The sequence below is a fragment of the Lobosporangium transversale genome, assembly GCF_002105155.1.
Source record: "Lobosporangium transversale strain NRRL 3116 chromosome Unknown BCR41scaffold_20, whole genome shotgun sequence".
Lineage (NCBI taxonomy): Eukaryota > Fungi > Mortierellomycota > Mortierellomycetes > Mortierellales > Mortierellaceae > Lobosporangium > Lobosporangium transversale.
In genome coordinates this window covers 114,373-133,362 of record NW_019028998.1, presented here as the reverse complement: position 1 = coordinate 133,362, position 18,990 = coordinate 114,373, and the positions used below count along the sequence as shown (strand labels likewise).

The window sequence follows — 18,990 nt, the reverse complement described above, 5'->3', positions numbered from 1 at the left end:
AATAATTCAGGAGTACTTTTTTTTTTTAAAAAAAAAAAAAAAAAAAAAAAAGTTTTGGAATGAGGGATGAAATATCTCAGAGATCAGTCTTTGGTTGCCTAGTCTAGGATCCTTAACGGCCAGTTTTGAAACTATGTGGCGTGTTTCCAAATTTAAATGAAAGAATGAAAAAAGTTGAATTGAGGAGTATGTAGAGTATAGAGCTTTAATATCAAATAAAGTGGGCATTTTGCGGATAGCCTACTTCAGCTTTGTAGTGGTAGCTCTTGGCCAGGAGCAGATGGCATTCGATGCCATACAAAGTAAGCAGCCTTATCAGAATTGAGTAATTGAGCGAAGCTTAATGTTGCGAGCGTGCGGTTTTATTTTTTAAGAGACACGCACAGCCACGGGCACATGCAATCATGGTTAAATCCCTTGCATGCTCACAACCATCTCTATCCTTCATCCTCCGCTTTCTCTTACTGCCTGTTGCATCATTCCACAGTCTCTTTATCACATTCCCCTCCAGAAAGAGCCAAGTCCCTTTGGACTCTGACTTTTTTTTTTTTTTTTTTTTTATAAGTGTGCATTCTGTGGGCTCCTGCAACAGTTGCCAGATCTACCTCGACTTTGACATGATCGGAGCTGGAAAGCATCGTTTATATCTGCCTCGTGTTCTCTTTCGAAAGAGGGATGCCAAGTATAAAATCGTCATATCAGCAGCCTTTCATTTGCACAGTCTATCTCTCCAGGAGCACCCAAGATTGGCAATATGTGCCAACGCCAATAGTTGAGGGGCAGGACTGTGGATCCCATATGCGATGATGAGTGAATTCAATTGATGTTTTTTTTGTCCTCATATCGACCAAACTAACTTTCGCTGTATGCACTTTAAGTTTTTTAAAAGGAAAAGATCCTCTGCCATGTTTGCTTGTAAAAAAAAACCCCCAAGGCCTACATTTCGACTATTGTTAGCTCGGTTGAAATATCGATTTTTTTTTTTTTTTTTTTTTCAAAAATAATAACCAAAGAAGGCAGCTTTTTATATTTTCTGCAAGTCATCTGACCTTTCTTCTCGTTCTTATGAAACACGTGTCAATATTCTTATTCCACCTGATCACAAAGTTTGGCTCCGACAAGGTTGCTGATGCTACAAAAATAAACGACCGCGAGTCGGAGAGTCAAGTGGAGGAGGATTGGGCGAAGCTTGCACGACACGTGAAAATAGTTTGGCATCCCTGAATCAACAACCAACATTTCTCGACAATTCTCATGAAATTAAATTGAATTAAATGAAAATGAAAATGAAATGACATGAAATGAATGCGTTCATAATCTCGTTTTTAAAAAGGTTGAAATCATTGAAGCCATATCTTTTTTTTTTTTTTTTTTTTTTTTCTTTCTCGTCTGAGCTCATATTAAATTTGCATAGGACTCCCAACAATGGAACATGTGGATGATATGACTGCTCGAAAGTTGAAAGCAAATGTTCATACAACGCGTCCTGGGCATACAAATGTGGATGAATATGAGTGTTTGGAAGGGAAGAGACGGTCTGGGCCTTCGGAGGGATGCTTATTTCTTTTTATAAAAGCATATATTAAAGAAGAAGATCGGTTAAAGATTTGTTGTTCTCCAAAAAGAAAAAGAAAAAAAAAAAAAAAAAAAAAAAGAGAAAACAAAGTAAGATCCAAGTAATACTCGGCTAGCTCATGAGGTCATTTCATGAGAAATGCCTTCCAACTCTCCGTAGGATATTCCGCCGAAAAATAATATAATAATCTGTTGTTACACTGCTTCTTTGTGCGTGAGAGAAAGAGTTTTCGCCTTTTTTTGGTTTGGTTTGGTTTGTTTGTTTATCGTTTTCTGAACAGGTTGGAAAAATGGACAACTGGTTTCCATAGAATATAAACATTTACTCTTCATAGACTAAATAACTTTGAAAATGGCGACTCTTACTGTCGAATGTTCAGTAAATAAACTTCTTTTTTTTATTTATTTATTTTTTTTGTGGCACACTTTGTATAAATATACAAATATACGAATATTTATATAAAAAAAAAAAAAAACTAATAAAACGTAGAGTAAAAAAAAAAACCTCCCGGGAAGTATCCGAGCGTGGGAGAGGGTACTCTTAGTTTTTAGTTCCTTGCCTATTTTATCTCTATTGTCATTCCATACTTGTTATGGACAGCATAGTCCATGTTACATTTATGTTTTTATGGATCGATAAGATAGATTCCCCCCCCTTGGAAGCTGGAGGCTGGAAAAGGAGTGACAGGACAGGAATGGACGTGTCTTTTTTTTGTGTATACATTGTGCATATTTGTGTGTTGCGAATAAATTTGCATGTGTGCACATGTAGACTACGAATGTTGGCTCAAACCTGTCAAAAAAAATTTTTTTGTTTTTTTCTAGATAGTCTGTGGATGCCAAAATAATAAAGACAAAGAAATGCACCGGCATGTATCCGAATGCAACTTTGAACTGTTACACTATGTGAATTGTAAATATACATGTAAGATGTATATATAATACACTTATATATATAAATATATATATACCTTAATCAGAAGAAAAGGCGCAACACTTCCCTGTCAACTGTCAGGTGTTTGAGTGTGTTTATGTGGGATAGAAGAGCTGTCTGGCCAGACGCATGGAACTTCAGATTTACGTTAAAATGAACCAATCATTGTTGAAAAGAAATATAGTTAAACTACTCTCAATAACACTGCTCTCTTCCCATGTTTGATCGTCCTCGGTGCTCTATCAGATGAAACTTACCGAAAAACGAGACAAGGCTCAGCAGAGCATGATTGGCCTGAAAGAAACAATGATCAGCCATGAGAGGGAAACGCAATGGTCTCAAGACATGAACGTATCCCGAAGGCCTATCCAGGCCATCGAGATCACTCCATAATGCAAACAATACCAGAGTGTCATTTACAGCGTTAGTGTTCAGAGTAAACAGTGGCGGTGAGTGAGACTAAAGTTGAGAGTTTTCCATGGGCAATGGATATTGAGGCTAATACACATTAGACTGACAAAGACAAGGCTATTCCCCTTTTTTTTGGTCCTTTTTTTACTCCTTCCCCCCGAAAATGCCTGATGATGACAATGTCAAAATGTAGCACTGGAACCAACTCAATAGCCTCCTTCGCCCTCCCATCTCACTTTTTTTTTTTTTTTTTTGTATTACTCGGAATTATACACTCATGATATTATATGTACTAAAGTTTATTTGCAAGCCAACAGAGTTTTATTCACCTTGTCATAGATATGGTTGTTGCTATTTGGAGGAACCGCCAAAAAGAAAGGAAGGATTTTCGACCTTTTTTTTTTTTTTTTTTTTTTGTTTACACTCACAGTCGGATAACGTTGGGATTCAAAACGGCTAATTTGTCATTGGGCTTTTTTTCTTTTTGTTTTGTTTTCAAGGCAACAGGCAACAAAGTTGTATATATAAAGAAAAAGAAAAAACAATAGACATGGACTGCACAGTACGTTCTGAAAGAGAACAGATGGCACAGGTCTTGATATTCAACAAAGAGGTGTAACCATGAGGCCGTGTTGCACATTTAGCTCTGTGTTCTGTGTATAGACCACAGAACACATTGCTGTCATCTGTGGCAAAGACTTTTGGAACAAATGAACAAAGAAAAAGACCGCGAAGGAGGTGATTTACTTATTGCTCTTGTTATCAAGGAATAAAAATGTAGTATACAACACATAAAGTAAGACTAACATGTATATCTTTATATATATATTATACGTATACATGTAGATACATAGATATCCATGTAAGTATATATGTGTACGCATAACGCCTTCATATGTATGCAGTAAAGAAGAAGAAGAAGAAGAAGAAGAAGAAGAAAAAAAAAGTGGGTTACAGCATTGTTTCTTTTGGATAGAGTTTTTTCTTTCTTGATGATGGCGAATGAGGAAATGCCTCTGCATCGCCCTATCAAATTATTGCGTTTCGACCTCTTGTCCTCCGAAACAATGGCACGCGCTGCTGCACCCAGATCGACCTATCGCCGTGCTTTTTTATTTTTTATTTTTTAATTTTTATTTAATTTTTATTTTAGTTTTTTTTTTATGCTTCATCCACACTAAGTTTAAATATTAGATAGGCAGTAGTAAATATCCCTGAAAGATCACAGTTGTTTAAATCACACTCTCTTTAGCACCTAAAAAAGTGGCCCAAAAGACTCTAAACTTTTTCGCCGTTGTGCCGCTGCGATGTCGTGATGTCTGCGTGGCACAGAAGCCTTCTCTCTCTCCCTTTGCTCTTTTTGTTTTCTCTTTGTTACATGATTACACATTACATTCATTACAAAGTATTATATTATCTATACTATATAGATGTCATATACACAATGTTGCATTATTACTACACTCTACATTACACAGAAGATAGACTGCTCAAGACAATCTAATATGAACAAGACCCCACGGAAAGTTACCAAAGAAAAAAGAGAATGATGGGAAGGAACCTTCAACCGGTTCATTTGTACATCTTTCCAATCTCGGTAAGTTCACAAAGGCGCTCCTGAGCATTCTTTTTTTCCCAATCCCCTTTCATCTTTCATTCCTGTACTCTCCCTGCATCCTCCATACTAACAATGAACTTGCCTTTGTTATATCCTGCTTATATCAAACCCTCAGTTGCCGTTAGGCGTCCATATTAATCAATACAATCAATCCCATCAATCCTTTCAATGCTCACAGACAATCAGTAAGTAATAATTTGTCCTTTTTTTTTTTTTTTTTTTTTTTTTTTTGCATGAAAAAGCATATAAAGGTCTCTTCATCTTCCTTTTCTTTTTTTTTTCTTTTTCTTTTTTTTTTTTTTCTCTTCTTTTAATCCTTGCGATCACCTCTTTATACCTCCTCCTGATCCCGCCTTCACCTCCTTCTTCGCTTGTAGATACTACCTCCTCTTCCTCCTCGTATTTCCACCGAAGCATCCTGTACATATAGTCTCGCTTTCCTCAATCCTTCTTTATCCACTCATTGCCAACAATGACTGGACACGATATCTTACCCCCAAATACCACTTTCCGTGATCTTGGTGATGGTACCCGCCATTTGCGCAGAGACGGCGAATCAGTTTTCGTTTGGCAACTCCGTCGCCTCACCAACACACGTACGTTTGCCTCACTTGACCAAGAATCTGAGCAATCAACTATGAAGCGTGTCTTGACTGCCAAAGATTTGGCAGCAATGGGTGTCGGTGCCATTATTGGTACTGGTATCTTCGTCCTCACCGGTGTGGTCGCTCACGAGAAGGCTGGACCTGCTGTGTGCATCTCATTCATCATCGCTGCTATCGTCGCTGGTCTTGCTGCTCTGTCATATGCTGAAATGGCCTGTCTTGTGCCCATTGCCGGAAGTGCTTACACTTATACCTATGCAACCTGTGGAGAATTAATGGCTTGGATTATTGGTTGGGATCTGTAAGTTAAAAGTTGACAATCCCTTAGCCTCTTGTATTGTGGTAACATATGCTAATATAATAACGCATTCATTTATTTTTTCATTATTCTAAAAGTATTCTTGAATACTTGGTCGGCGCTGCTACTGTCTCTGTCGGATTTGCTGGTTATCTTGATGCATTCTTCAAAGATGCTTTTGGGTGGCATGCCAAGAAAGAATTGATGAACGCGCCATTTTCTTACAAGCACGACGTGTTCGCAACCACCGGCAACTGGTTCTCACTCCCTTCATTTATTATTGTTGTCTTGTTGACCCTCTTGCTCTGCAGAGGTGTAAAGTCATCCGCCCGTGTCAACAATGTTTTGGTCATTGTCAAGCTCGTTGTTATTTTGGTCTTCATCTTTGGTGCCTGCCGTTTCGTTAATGGTGACAACTACAAACCTTTCATCCCAACTAACACTGGAAGGTTTGGAGAGTTTGGTGGTTCTGGTGTCCTCAGAGGTGCTACAGTTGTATTCTTCGCATTCATTGGATTCGACGCTATCAGCACTGCTGCCCAGGAGGCTCGTAACCCTCAGCGGTAAGTTTCGCGCACAGATCTGCTCACTCTTTTATCCGTGTGAACAAAGTTATTATCGAGACTTACTGCATAAACTAATCAAAAAATCAAAAACTTCAAAAAAAAAATAGTGATCTTCCCATCGGTATTGGTTTATCGTTGATTTTATGTACCGTGCTCTACATCGCCACCAGCGTTGTTATGTTGGGTGTTGTCAACTATCAGGATATTGTGAACGAAAACAAGAAGAGTGATGCTCCCTTCCAGATCGTTGCTAATGCCACCAATCAAAAGTGGTTGTCCATCTTCTGTGAAGTCGGTATCTTGGCTGGTTTGATTTCTGTTATGATGGTCCTCTTGATTGGACAGCCCCGTATCTTCTTCTCCATGGCTGTAGACGGCCTCTTCCCCCAGGTTGCCTCGAAGCTTCACCCAAAGTACAAGACTCCTGTCATCACCACTGCCATTGCTGGAACTATCTGCGCTACTGCTGGCGGTATGTTCCCTATCGACTTGCTTGCTGATTTGACCTCAGTCGGAACTCTCTTTGCCTTCTTCCTCGTCCATTGCTCAGTTTTGATCTTGAGATGGAAGGAACCCAACCGTCACCGCCGCTTCAAGGTCCCATTGGGTCCAGTCCTCCCAGTCCTGGGTGCTCTCAGCTGTGTCGGTCTCATCGCTGTTGACTCTGTCTCGGCCATTATCCGTCTTGTTATCTGGTTGGCCATTGGTTTGATCTTCTATGCCGCCTACGGTGCCAGATATTCTAGATTGAATAACCCTGAGAGATATGCCGCCACCGAGTCCATGGTTGTCGTTGATGACACCCACCATACCAACAATGACAAGAGCGAGGTTCCAATGCACCATAACAACGAGATCAAGGTTTAAAAAAAAAAAAAAAGATCTTTAAATCTGCAATATTTAGCATTTAGTACATTATTACTTAATTAAAAAAAAAAAAAAAAAAAAAAAAAGTATTTCTTCTACAGCGAACCCCTTTTGTGCATAAAGAGATAAAAGTGCTGTTGAATAAGAAAGTGTACATATTTTTCTTTGTCTGTGCACTCTGAAGAGCAGGCTTGAAATGGTAAGGCTCCATATTCTGGTATAGCGCACAGTCGTTGATATTAATCATTCCCTGAAAAAGACGCTCTTTGATCTTTAATGCGGATGTGAGATCTGTCAATTCAATTTGACGTGATGTTTGGTTAATGTAGAAATGCAAGTTGCTGCTCAGCAGTGCTTTACTCGGATAAGTTTAATTCCCTTGCATCGCTTTTTAGAATCCTACTTTTCCTAGATGCTGACTGCTGACAACCTGAGCCCGTCATGTAACTCGGGCTCTCTCTCTCTAATTTTTTAATCACGCGTTTGATCAATTTCTTATAGTCTCCACTCTTAAACGAAAAGGAAGAAAGAGATAGCGCAGGTTAGATGGAGGAAACTTTCTTTTAAAAGAACAGCCTATTTTGATAAAAAAAAAAAAAACCCCCATGCATGAGTAACGGACAAGAATGTGGAGTCTGTCTATTAGACTGATAGATCCAGCATTTTCTTCATGACATTGCATAATTATCCAATGACTATTATGTGGCTTATACTTTTTTTTTTTTTTTTTTTTTTTTTTTTCTTCTGCAGGACCAAGGAGAAAAGCACAACAGGCTGAAAGAAACTTCATCCCTCATTAATCTTTTCATTACCATCTCTTTCTTTCTCACTCTCTCTTCTCCCTTTACTCTTCTCTTTTTATTTCTTTTATTTTGTTCGATTTGTTTCTCTTACGGACCATCTCCTTGGAAAATTTTTGACTCCTCAAGCACTGACGTACACTTGCTCACATAACACACGGTAATGGTTTGACTTTATATTTTATTTGGCAAGTTACATCCATTGTCCTATGAAACATCATGGATTAGCTTCAACAACAACAGCAAAAAATAAAAAAAAATAAAAAAAAAAATAAAAAGACATCTGCGGGTCATGGGAAGGCACATGTAGCATTAAACGTCTTCAGCATCCGTCCATATCAGTCGGTCTCACACAGCCACATTCAATCTTTCAAAGGAAGGCAGTATTTTTACACCGGGACATTGGTTGCCCGAAACTGTTTTCTGACTTGAGACAGGTCATCAGCAATAGCGAATAGCTCGGAATTTATTTTGAGACGAATTCAATAGGCTCATGATTTCCAAGTTTTCTTGAGAGGAATTTATCGAGGGATACTCAGCTGATGCCATTGTTGTTATTATTACTCTTCTTTCTATTATCCATCGTATTCTAATCAGCAATACCTCCCGTCTTCATTTTTGTTACTATGATTACTACATTTGTTAATATGGGATTCTCAACTTGCAATTTTACTGGATATCTTCCTGAACTTCTTAGTCTCTCTCAAGGAAAAGTAAGTTTACTTTAAACGACACTGCTACCAAAATGAGGAATAAGAGTGATCTATTGGAATACATCCTTTCCCTACTGCATACATGTAATGCCGACTGCGCTTTTTTGTCTCTAATGATGTTCATTCTTCCCTCTTGTATTCTTTAGTGGATGATTACACCAGCGGATCTGACTCTGATTATACAAAGTACTGGATTGACTGGTTCTTAGGGACTAAGGGAAATGAATACTTTTGTGAGGTTGACGAGGAATATATTCTGGATCGTTTCAACTTGACAGGACTGAACACCGAGGTCCAGTATTACTCTCAGGCACTAGATTTGATCACCGATAATCTTGGTATGCTTCATTGCTGGTTTTTTTTTTATATATATTTATTTTTTTTTATACAGTTTAGTTTATTGGGTTTTACCATTCATCACCATCACAGTAGCGAATCAACTGACATTATTTTATTTTATTTTTACACACTATTTTATTTGGTCTGTGACAATTCCAACGGGTTATCGGTGTCTATTCAGACGAAAACCTGAATGAAGAGATTCGGGACATTGTTGAGAAATCTGCTCGTCACTTGTATGGCTTGATCCATGCTCGATTCATCATCACCACTCATGGACTTACAAAGATGGTAAAGCGCATTTATCTCCAAACAGAACAAGTTAAAAAGCATTCCAGGCATGAAACTGATATTGCAACGAATGATCCATATGATTCTCTTTTTGCTAACATTATTTATCAACAATTTTTTTTTTTTTTCTTCACATTTGTACACATTCCTTCCACCTATTGTTGAATGGGGCATTGACCAGCTGGAAAAATTCAAAAAGTGTGACTTTGGACGCTGTCCTCGAGTTCTTTGTCATAATCATCCACTTTTGCCTGTTGCTCTTTCCGATATCCCATACACAAAATCAGTCAAGTTGTTCTGCTGCCGTTGCGAGGACATTTACAACCCTAAATCGACTCGTCATGCATCAATTGATGGTGCCTATTTCGGCTGCAGCTTCCCCCATATGCTTTTCCAAGTCTACCCTCAGTTAGTCCCCCCTAAGAGCACTGACCGCTATGTGCCTCGTATCTTTGGATTCAAGCTGCATGATGTTGCGAAGCAGCACAGATATCAGGACATGATTCGGGAGGAAAGTCATGCAAGGATTATGGCTGGAATCGAGGGTCTGCCCACCACAGCTGTTGTTGTGCAGAGTTCGACCTCGGCTAGGGATGTCCAACAACAAAACCACAAAAACAACAAGAGCATTGAGAGCGCCACTCCTACCATGACAGAATCCGGCGCTATGGCAGATGTGAATTAAAAAGTGGCCTAAAGATGTCGTGTTGCGCGGACTAGAAACGGTATTAAGAATCAACTCTTTATTTCCTTTTTCCTTTATTCTTTTTACATTTCTTTCTTTCTTTTTTTTTTTTTTACGTTATTTTCCCTTCACTGCATTGGACGTGTATAGTAGACATTTTATTGGCCAGAGACACCAGCCCCAGGAGATCAATGAGATGATGAAGTAGTAAAGGAAAGAAAAAAGGCTTTCCCCTCCCTTCCCCCCCCCCCCCCCCAGCATTTAGTAGCTAGTTAGAAGATCGACTCTTACAAAATAAAGCAGAGATGGTTTTTTTTTTTTTTTTTTTTTTTTTTGGTGGTGGTTTTTATGTTTTTTTATATGCTGCTTTTAATCAGGCATCTGCATCTGCATCTGCATCTGTACTTGTATGTAACATTAAGGGGTCATGGAAGAGTCGACTTTTCTACTTGAGCCAACCGTTTTTTTTTTGCGCCTTCAAAACTTTTTGTTTCCTAACATCGCCTTTTTCTACTTTTTTTTATTTTTTTTTATTTTTTTATTACTTTATTAAACTCATTCGAGTCTCATTCGTTCATTACCAACAGTCTTGCGCCTTTTCTCTTCCTATTTTTTTTTTCCCTACATTTTATATGTCGTACACTCGTTCAGATTCAGCCATCGTGCCAAGTAATGCTGCGGGAGTACTTTCTTTTTTAACTACAGAAGCTAGGGGCGCAAAAAAAAAAAAAGTGACTCGTTTTTCGTCAAGTAAAAATTAATCGATTCCTTTTTTCGATATTTAAATTATACATGTATATTTTTTTTATATAAACATATAAATGTTTTAGACGCGCTACACGACGATGATCCGACTTGGGGCATGGGCTTTGTAAAGTTTATCTGTACAAATTTGGATATACATAAACGCTTTGAAGGATGTCTATAAGCTAATCTTGATTTACTTTTTTTTTTTTTTTTTTTTTTTTTTTTAATACCTATAATATATTTGTACAAATATGTATTAGTCAGTAATAGTGACCATTTGTTCATTACTAGGACTCGTTTTTTGTTTCCGACGAGCATCAACATTACTTCCTCGTAATCTCAATATCCAACTACAGCTTTTTGGCGGAGATAACAGTGATAGGAATGGACTGGGTATAGGACGTCGAGGGCCCATTGCGTTGTCGGATGATGATCTTGAAGGCGCGACAGGACTTGAATGGGAAGATCTGGAAGCCCAGTTTCATGGGGAAGGTTATGAGGACGGATTAGATGGAGGAGATGGAGATGGAGATGAAGATGGGAATGAATATCATGAAGAGGAGATGGAGAATATGACAGCTGGTTCTAGGTTGTTGAAGCCCATATCAAGGCAGAATCGATATCTGGATGAGGATGAGGATGACGAAGAGGAAGAGGAGGGACAAGAAATGATGGGTGGAGTCAATGCTCGGTATCGTGACGATGATGAAGAAGATAACAGTGATGGTGACGAACAGAGCAGGAGAAGGTCAACGTAAAGAGTGAGGAAGATAAAAATAATAAAGCCAAATTAGAAATGGATCAAAGGTGACATGGTCAAGGAAAAAGTAAAGCATACAATAACAAAGAAAAAAAAAAAAAAAAAAAATGACTGATCCAAGAAGACATGAGATTGGAGGATTGCTTTTCTACCATGATTTTAATTTGCTTTAATTCAAGTAAAAAAAAAAAAAAAAAAAAAAAAAAGCAGTAGAGAGAGTTCATAACGCACTTTGCTCTTTACTTTGCGGACAGAGATGATTCATTGGGCTGAGTTCAGTATACATCACTGAATGCCGTGAGCCGAGGAAGAAGAGGGAAGAGATAAAGAGAGGATAAATGCGCAGATGCATCCATGAAGGGAGAAGAGAGCATTTATCAATATTGCAATCTCTTGTTATCCAACTTTGTATTACTGCTGTGTCTGTGTCAGGTCTTTTTCTTTGAACGTGGCATGCATTTCCTTACTCAATGCGATGCAGACCGGAGAAGCGCAACTTTTCTTGCTCCGCTTTTTTTTTTTTTTTTTTTTTTTTTTTTGTGCGTGTAACTTTGATTAATTGAAGAAGAAGAAGAAAAAAGAGTCCTTTTGAACGGAGCATCATCGACAAAATCTTCTCTTTCTTTCTCCCTTTTTTTTTTTTTTTTTCCCTTTCATTCTTCTCCTTCTTTAAAAACCAACATGTCTGCTTCAAAACCATTTCCTCCCCTCAAGAACGACTTGATCCTCAGGGCTGCACGTGGAGAGAAGACCGAGCGTGCTCCTGTCTGGGTTATGCGACAGGCGGGCCGATATTTGCCTGGTAACAGAAAAAAAAAAAAAAAAAAAAAAAAATGAACACCTCCAGTGTTACATTCACACATACTTTCGTGCCAATGCCATCGTCTTTTTCTTCCTCCTCCATCCCAACCTTTTCTTCATTCATTCTGTCTAATCTGTTTATTCATTCTAGAAAGAAGAAGAAGAAGAAGAAGAAGAAGGAAAAAAAAAAAAAAAAAAAAAAAAAAAAAGACGATCTAATTCCCTTCATTCCGATTTTCTTTTTTGTTCCAATTGTCCTAACGCCTTGACATTGGTAAAACACAAGATCAATGTGCTTTGATTTGATTGTTTATTTACTTGATTGTTTGTTTTTTTATTTGTTTAACCAGAATTCCGTGCTGAACGCGTCGAGCATGATTTCTTCAAGATCTGCCGTACACCCGAGTTGGCAACCAAAGTAACATTGCAGCCCATTGATCGCTACGACGGTCTTTTGGACGCCTCGATCATCTTTTCAGACATTTTGGTGGTGCCCCAGGCATTGGGAATGACTGTGGAGATGGTTCCTGGGAAGGGACCTCATTTCCCTGAACCATTGGTCCTTCCAGAAGATATCAGCAAGTTGAATCAGAATGTGGATGTTCATAAAGAGCTTCAGTATGTGTTTGATGCCATTACAATGACACGACATGCTCTGGACGGGCGTGTTCCTTTGATTGGCTTTGTGGGTGCCCCATGGACATTGATGGTAAAGCTTTGGCTTTTATTATTATTATTATTATTATTATTATTACTACTACTATTTATCTACTTATCTATTTATCTACTTATCTATTTATCTATTTATTTTATGAATTTATGAATGCTAACGTTTCTGTGTATTATCTGATAAAATAATAGGCTTATATGGTTGAGGGTGGCGGAAGCAAGACTCTTTCAAAGGCCAAAGAATGGATCTTCAAGCACCCCAAGACTTCACACGATCTTTTGCAGCGCATTACAGACGTGTGCGTCAACTTCTTGGTCGGACAAGTTCATGCTGGTGCTCAGGTAAGGATGGAAGAAGAAGAAACGAGGTTGTAACTTTTTACACTCTGATTATAATACAAACAACTTCAAAAAAAAAAAAAAAAAGGGTATTATCCACTGGCATTCCTAACTTACTCAATGCCATTGTTAATGCAAAATGACTTAGATGTTGCAAGTGTTTGAATCTTGGGGAGGAGAGCTTAGTCCCCATGACTTTGAATTGTTCTCGCTCCCTTATCTGGCTCAGATCGCAAAGCGAGTCAAGGCCGAATTGGGGTCCGAGGCAGTGCCCATGACTGTGTTTGCGAAGGGATCATGGTACGCTCTTGAGCAATTATCCGAGATTGGATACGAGGCCGTCTCTTTGGACTGGACTCACGATCCCAAGGCAGCTAAAGCGATCACAAAGGGCCGTGTCACATTACAGGGCAACATGGATCCTAACCTGTTGTATGGAGGGGATGAGGCGATCGTTGCAGCAGTTGAGAGGATGGTCCGTGGATTTGGATCGACAGGACGATACATTGCTAATCTTGGCCATGGAATTTTACCTTCCGTTCCTGTTGAGGCCATGGGCTTGTTCTTGAAGACAGTTCACCGTGTTGGACTGGAGGTTGCAGCAGAGGAGGAGAAAGCTAATAAGAATTAGAGTGCTAGACAAGTTTCTTTTTTTTTTTTTTTTTTTTTTTTTTCCTAATGTTGGTTGTATTTGCATTAGAATCATAATATGTATTACATTGATTCCAGAATAAAAAATAAAATATTAAAATAAAATATTAAATAAAATATTAAAATATAAAATAAAATAAAAAATAAAATAAAATAAAATATAAAATAAAATATAAAATAAAAAATAAAATAAAGTTGTGACAGAGTGGCTGTTACACCAATGGCGACTGTTCGGACTCCATATGATACTGTATAAACACCTGAACACCACCACATGTCATTGACTACTCTACGTCCCTTAAACAATATTCCTAGCATACATCTGAACTTTTGCAAGGGATGTGCCAATGCTTCGACAAACATGTAACATTTAATGGCTACATCACAGTCCTTGGATTGTGGAAGCACCCCAAAAGTTCGCCATAATCCTATTGAAGCGTTCAGAGGCATTATTTGCCTCATAGTTTGAGGATTAGCAGACTTTCAGTCAAGTTTTATTGTTTTGAACAACACAGTAAATCCTGTCCATTCGAAGTTAGTCCCTTTGGATGGCAGCTATTCAGGGGATGCTAATCAATTCCGCTAAACTATGGTGAAATCAAAGCAGATTTGGAAAACCAACAAGCATCGAACAGTCGCCAATGGGCAAAGAGGAGAAGCGGAAGAACGTGCCCAGTGGCAGTGCGTATGCAGAGGAAAGCCCGAACAATGCGCCCCTCTTCCCTTTTGGCGACTGCTCCATACCTGTTGGTTTCCCAAACCTCCCTTGATTTAACCGTATTTAGCAGAATCCCTTGAATAGTGGCGATTACTTAGAAGGGACAGGATTCACTGTGTTGTTCAAAACAATAAAACTTGACTGAAAGCCTGCTAATCCTCGAACCAAGAGGCAAACATTGCCTCTGAACGCTCCAATAGGATTGTGGCATACTTTTGGGGCGCAGAAAAAGACAGATCGTCTCTTTTGAGCAATGAAGGATATAGGATTTGTTCCTTGAGGACGAACTTTTTGAAGCTATGCCTGTTGCTACGTAGAAACACAAATGTTTCCCGTTTTCCAAAGTCCAAGAGCTGTGACGTTGTCATCAAAGGTTACATGTTTGTCGAAGCATTGATACATCCACTTGCAAAAAGTTCATTTGTATGTTAAACATGTTGTTTAAGGGACGCAGATAGGCCAATGGCATGTGGCAATGTTCAGATGTTTATACAGTTTCATACGAGGTCCGAACAATCGCCTTTCCTCTTTTTCTCCATTCTCTCGTTCTCTCTTTCCCTTTTCGTTCTGTCCCTTTCACATACTCTTATTCTCTGCCTCGTTACCTTGTCTCTCTTTTAAGCTCAACTTCATTTCTTTCTTTCTTTTTTTTTTTTTTTTTTTTTTTTTTTTTTTTCTTCCTCATTGATGCTTTGATTCATCCATTTGCTCATTCTAAACATTCAACGGAGGAGGTATCCACCAATGTGCTTTACAATGCAGAGTCTATACACATATATTCATATATACAAATATATATTGTATTGTATTCAAATCAAACATTCACGCCCTTTACATTTCCATCATATTGTTTTAGTAAAAGCAGAATCATTCTACGGATATTCACAAAGATCGGGGATCGAGCATGATGCGCGGATACAAGGAGCTAAATGAATCCGATGGAGTTACTGCTCCTCTACGTGATCATGATTCTTTAGAAGATGGAGCATCACGAGCACGATCAGATTCATTTTCTCGTCCTGTGGATACGCATATGCATATGCATGTCAAGATTGGGAAAGAGAAAGGAAGAGATATAGAGCTGGAAGATCTATTAAGGACAGATCCAATGAAGGGCTTGACGACAGAACAAGCCTCACAAAGGTTACGAACCTTTGGACCCAATGAATTAGTGGAAGTCAAGGATAGCAAGATCCTAAAATTCTTGAGCTATTTTTCAGGTCCTATTGCCTTCTTGATTGAACTAGCATGTATAATCTCTGTGATCGTCAAGGTAAGTTGAAAAAAAAAAAAAAAAAAAAAAGTGATCCGAAGAAAAGATTGGGCCGTGTACTCTTTTTTTGTATACATATTTTTCAGACAAGTGGTTGGAAGCATTTTTGGCTTATCTAAACTGAGGCTGGATTTTTTTTTTTTTTGGACATACAATAATGTGTACAAGGGACGAGGCAGTGCTCGTTTGCTTGTTTGTTTGTTTGACAAAAAAAAAAAAAAAACTTCAAACACATGTACAACAACCTCTAATATATCCTTTCTTCTCTTTGTATCATCCCTATAGGATTGGCTCAACTTTGCTATTATTTTGGGTCTATTGTTTACTAATGCAATTATTGGATATGTGGAAGAAGCACGCGCTGAATCCGCCGTTGATGCTCTTAGACAGACATTGGCCTTGAAGACTCGATGCTGGAGAGATGGAAGCTTACAGGAACTGGATGCCTCTGTATTGGTTCCAGGAGATGTGATCGTGCTTCGTCTTGGTGATATTGTCCCAGCAGATGCACGGTTATTGGGCATCGGTGCATCCGGTGTAGAGCCTGGAAGCGACCTCTTGATTGATCAATCATCCCTGACAGGAGAAGCTTTGCCCTCGCATAAGAAAAAAGGAGATGAGGTCTATTCATCCACAATTGTCAAACAAGGGCAACAAATGGCTATTGTCACCAAGACTGGAAGTAAGACATATATTGGAGTCGCAGCACACTTGACGGCCAACACTAAGGTAAAAGAAAGGAAAAAAGAATTAAAAAAAAAAAAAAAAAAAAAAAAAAGTACTTGAATAATACAATTTTGAAAAATCAAAACTGACCGTTTACTCTTCTCAATTCCCATTTATATGTATATATATTTCCGATTTGACAGGACGAAAGCCATTTTCAAAAAGTCATTGGCAGGATTGGCAACTTTTTGATCTTGTTTACATTCATCCTTGTTGTCTTGATCATCATCTTTCAATTCATCACATTCCGCAATGACCCTGTTCGCGGCCAGGTTCTCAAAATCCTAGGCCCTGTCTTGATCTTGGCAGTTGCCGCCATCCCTGTAGGGCTACCTACAGTATGTGCAGTCACCATGGCAGTGGGCGCACGAGGATTGGCATCAAAAAAGGTCATCGTCAAGAGATTAGCCGCTGTTGAAGAGATGTCAGCACTCTCGATCCTTTGCTCAGACAAAACAGGGACCTTGACCATGAATGAGCTGACGTTTGACGAGCCTTATCTTTGCGATGGCTACTCTGCTGAGGATCTCCTGCTCTATTCATATTTGGCTTCAGAATTTGGAGCAAGAGATCCAATTGAACTCGCAGTTCGGTCTGCAGCAGAACACCAGGTGTCCTTGCTCAGGAACCGTCCTGTGTCACAAACAAACAAAGTTCCAGGCTTTGATATCAATGAGTTCTTGCCGTTTAACCCGGTTGTCAAATATACACAGGCAACAGTGACGAACACTACGAATGACACAACTTTCTTGGTGGCCAAAGGTGCACCCCAGGTGATCATCAGGATGGTTGGGGGCGATGACGCTGCAGTGAGGGCATATGTTTCAATGGCAAAGAGAGGCCTTCGTGCTCTGGGTGTAGCCCGTACAGTGGCAGGGACACGGGATAAATGGCAACTTGTTGGCCTGATCAGCTTGTTGGATCCACCACGACCAGATTCTGCAGAGACAATTGAACGGTGTCAAAGGATGGGCATCGCTGTCAAGATGGTGACTGGGGATCAACAGATCATTGCCAAAGAAGTCTCTCGACGACTAGGGCTCGGGCAGGTCATTTTGGACGCTAGCCACATCAGCAATCCAGACGCAACAGAGCATGATCAATCAGAGCAGGTTTACAAGGCAGACGGGTTTGCGGAAGTGATACCAGAGCATAAATACAGGATCGTGGAAATCTTACAGAAGCGAGGATTGCTAGTTGGCATGACAGGCGATGGTGTCAATGATGCACCAGCGCTCAAGAGAGCTAATGTTGGTATTGCAGTGCAAGGATGCACAGATGCGGCCCGATCTGCAGCTGATATTGTTTTGATGGCTCCAGGGCTGGCAACCATTGTCGAGGGTATCTTGGCATCCAGGGCGATTTTCCAACGCATACAATCGTATGCACTCTACAGAATCACCTCGACTGTCCATTTTTTGATTTTCTTCTTTGTGGTTGTCCTGGCATATGATTGGACCTTGCCTGCAAATCTCTTGATTTTGATTTGTATCCTCAACGATGCTGCGACTCTAGTTATCGCTGTTGATAATGCTCAGGTATCGGTTAAGCCTGATAAATGGCGTGTGGGTCGACTGATTTTCATGTCCTGTTTTTTGGGTCTCCTTTTGACAGCACTGTCGTTTGGTCATTTCTATTATTTCTGGAACACGTTTAATTATTTCCCACATCCAGAGGCAGATGGTGAAGGAGTGGATCGTCGATTGGATTCGATCATGTATCTCCATATCTCATCTGCACCTCACTTCTTGATCTTTTCTACACGGCTGCCAGGGTATTTTTGGGAAAACATGCCATCCATGGTGTTTTTGGTAGTGATCATTGGGACTCAGGCCATAGCGCTGTTGATGGTGATCTTTGGATGGCTCACGCCTGCAGTCCCTGTGCTCCAAGCATTAGCAGTCTTTGGAATCTCGCTTGTCTCCTGTTTAGTCTTGGACGTGATCAAGGTCCAAATCTTCAAGTATTGGCCCGTGATGTCAGAGTCATTAGCTTGTGCACCATTTGGGTCTCGGAGACATTTGTTGAAGAAGAGGAAGCAGAGGGCAATTCAACAAAAACGGGTATGGCAGAACATTGAGCATGTTTATCGGTTAGGACTGAAGACTCAAGTCATTGTAGCTCTCCAGAATGCTGATGGAAAGATCCCCCCGCCGTTAACAGCATATGATGATGGGTGGGGAAGAAATAGTGTTGATTCCATGTAGACCCTTTGCTGAATCTTGTAGACACTGTTAGATAGCCTATGTATATTTTTCCTTGTTATTTTGTTTTTATTTATATTTTCCACACATCTATATCTGAATGTAATAATACATTCTCTTCTCTTCCTCTTTCTCTTTCTATGCTTGAAATAGTAATCAATATACTTGATCTTATTACTTGTTTTATCATCGCCGACTACAAGGTTACAAGAAATGAAATATTTTGCAGAAGCAGCAAAGTAAAACAAGATATTTCGTTCATCGTCCAACGTTTCAAGCGTGGGAAAATAAAAGGAAACAACGCAATGCAAAGGCATGTATTTACGTTCATGTACATGTACATCAGCTTGTATAGCATTTATGAATGTTTTGGAGGAACGAAGAGAGGCTTGTAAATACA

The 18,990-nt window shown here is 39.4% G+C and overlaps 6 protein-coding genes across 6 annotated transcripts; all 6 read left to right on the top strand.

Moving 5' to 3' along the window:
* Positions 1-258: 258 nt before the first annotated feature.
* Positions 259-921, top strand: BCR41DRAFT_77714 (hypothetical protein). The gene has a single exon (XM_022031016.1). The coding sequence runs from the start codon at positions 405-407 to the stop codon at positions 774-776; it is 372 nt and encodes a 123-aa protein (XP_021880989.1). The 5' UTR covers positions 259-404; the 3' UTR covers positions 777-921.
* A 3,912-nt stretch (positions 922-4,833) lies between these two features.
* Positions 4,834-6,874, top strand: BCR41DRAFT_386712 (amino acid permease-domain-containing protein; the record flags this gene model as incomplete). Its single annotated transcript, XM_022027822.1, has 3 exons — positions 4,834-5,444; positions 5,540-6,004; positions 6,115-6,874. The coding sequence occupies exons 1-3, from the start codon at positions 5,011-5,013 to the stop codon at positions 6,872-6,874; spliced, it is 1,659 nt and encodes a 552-aa protein (XP_021880988.1). The 5' UTR covers positions 4,834-5,010.
* Positions 6,875-8,107: 1,233 nt separating this feature from the next.
* BCR41DRAFT_77667 (casein kinase II, regulatory subunit) lies at positions 8,108-9,758 on the top strand. The gene is made up of 4 exons (XM_022031015.1): positions 8,108-8,387; positions 8,534-8,725; positions 8,908-9,017; positions 9,199-9,758. Coding segments are annotated over exons 1-4 (807 nt in total). The 5' UTR covers positions 8,108-8,386; the 3' UTR covers positions 9,703-9,758.
* A 467-nt stretch (positions 9,759-10,225) lies between these two features.
* Positions 10,226-11,287, top strand: BCR41DRAFT_381050 (hypothetical protein). The gene is made up of 3 exons (XM_022027289.1): positions 10,226-10,371; positions 10,533-10,573; positions 10,710-11,287. Exons 1-3 carry the CDS (start codon positions 10,335-10,337, stop codon positions 11,205-11,207), a joined length of 576 nt encoding a protein of 191 aa, XP_021880986.1. The 5' UTR covers positions 10,226-10,334; the 3' UTR covers positions 11,208-11,287.
* A 560-nt stretch (positions 11,288-11,847) lies between these two features.
* Positions 11,848-13,666, top strand: BCR41DRAFT_336873 (uroporphyrinogen decarboxylase). The gene is made up of 4 exons (XM_022022049.1): positions 11,848-12,011; positions 12,361-12,719; positions 12,872-13,021; positions 13,167-13,666. Exons 1-4 carry the CDS (start codon positions 11,891-11,893, stop codon positions 13,647-13,649), a joined length of 1,113 nt encoding a protein of 370 aa, XP_021880985.1. The 5' UTR covers positions 11,848-11,890; the 3' UTR covers positions 13,650-13,666.
* A 1,760-nt stretch (positions 13,667-15,426) lies between these two features.
* Positions 15,427-18,593, top strand: BCR41DRAFT_306367 (H(+)-ATPase; the record flags this gene model as incomplete). Its single annotated transcript, XM_022020821.1, has 3 exons — positions 15,427-15,660; positions 15,946-16,389; positions 16,530-18,593. 3 exons carry the CDS (start codon positions 15,427-15,429, stop codon positions 18,591-18,593), a joined length of 2,742 nt encoding a protein of 913 aa, XP_021880984.1.
* Positions 18,594-18,990: the final 397 nt, after the last annotated feature.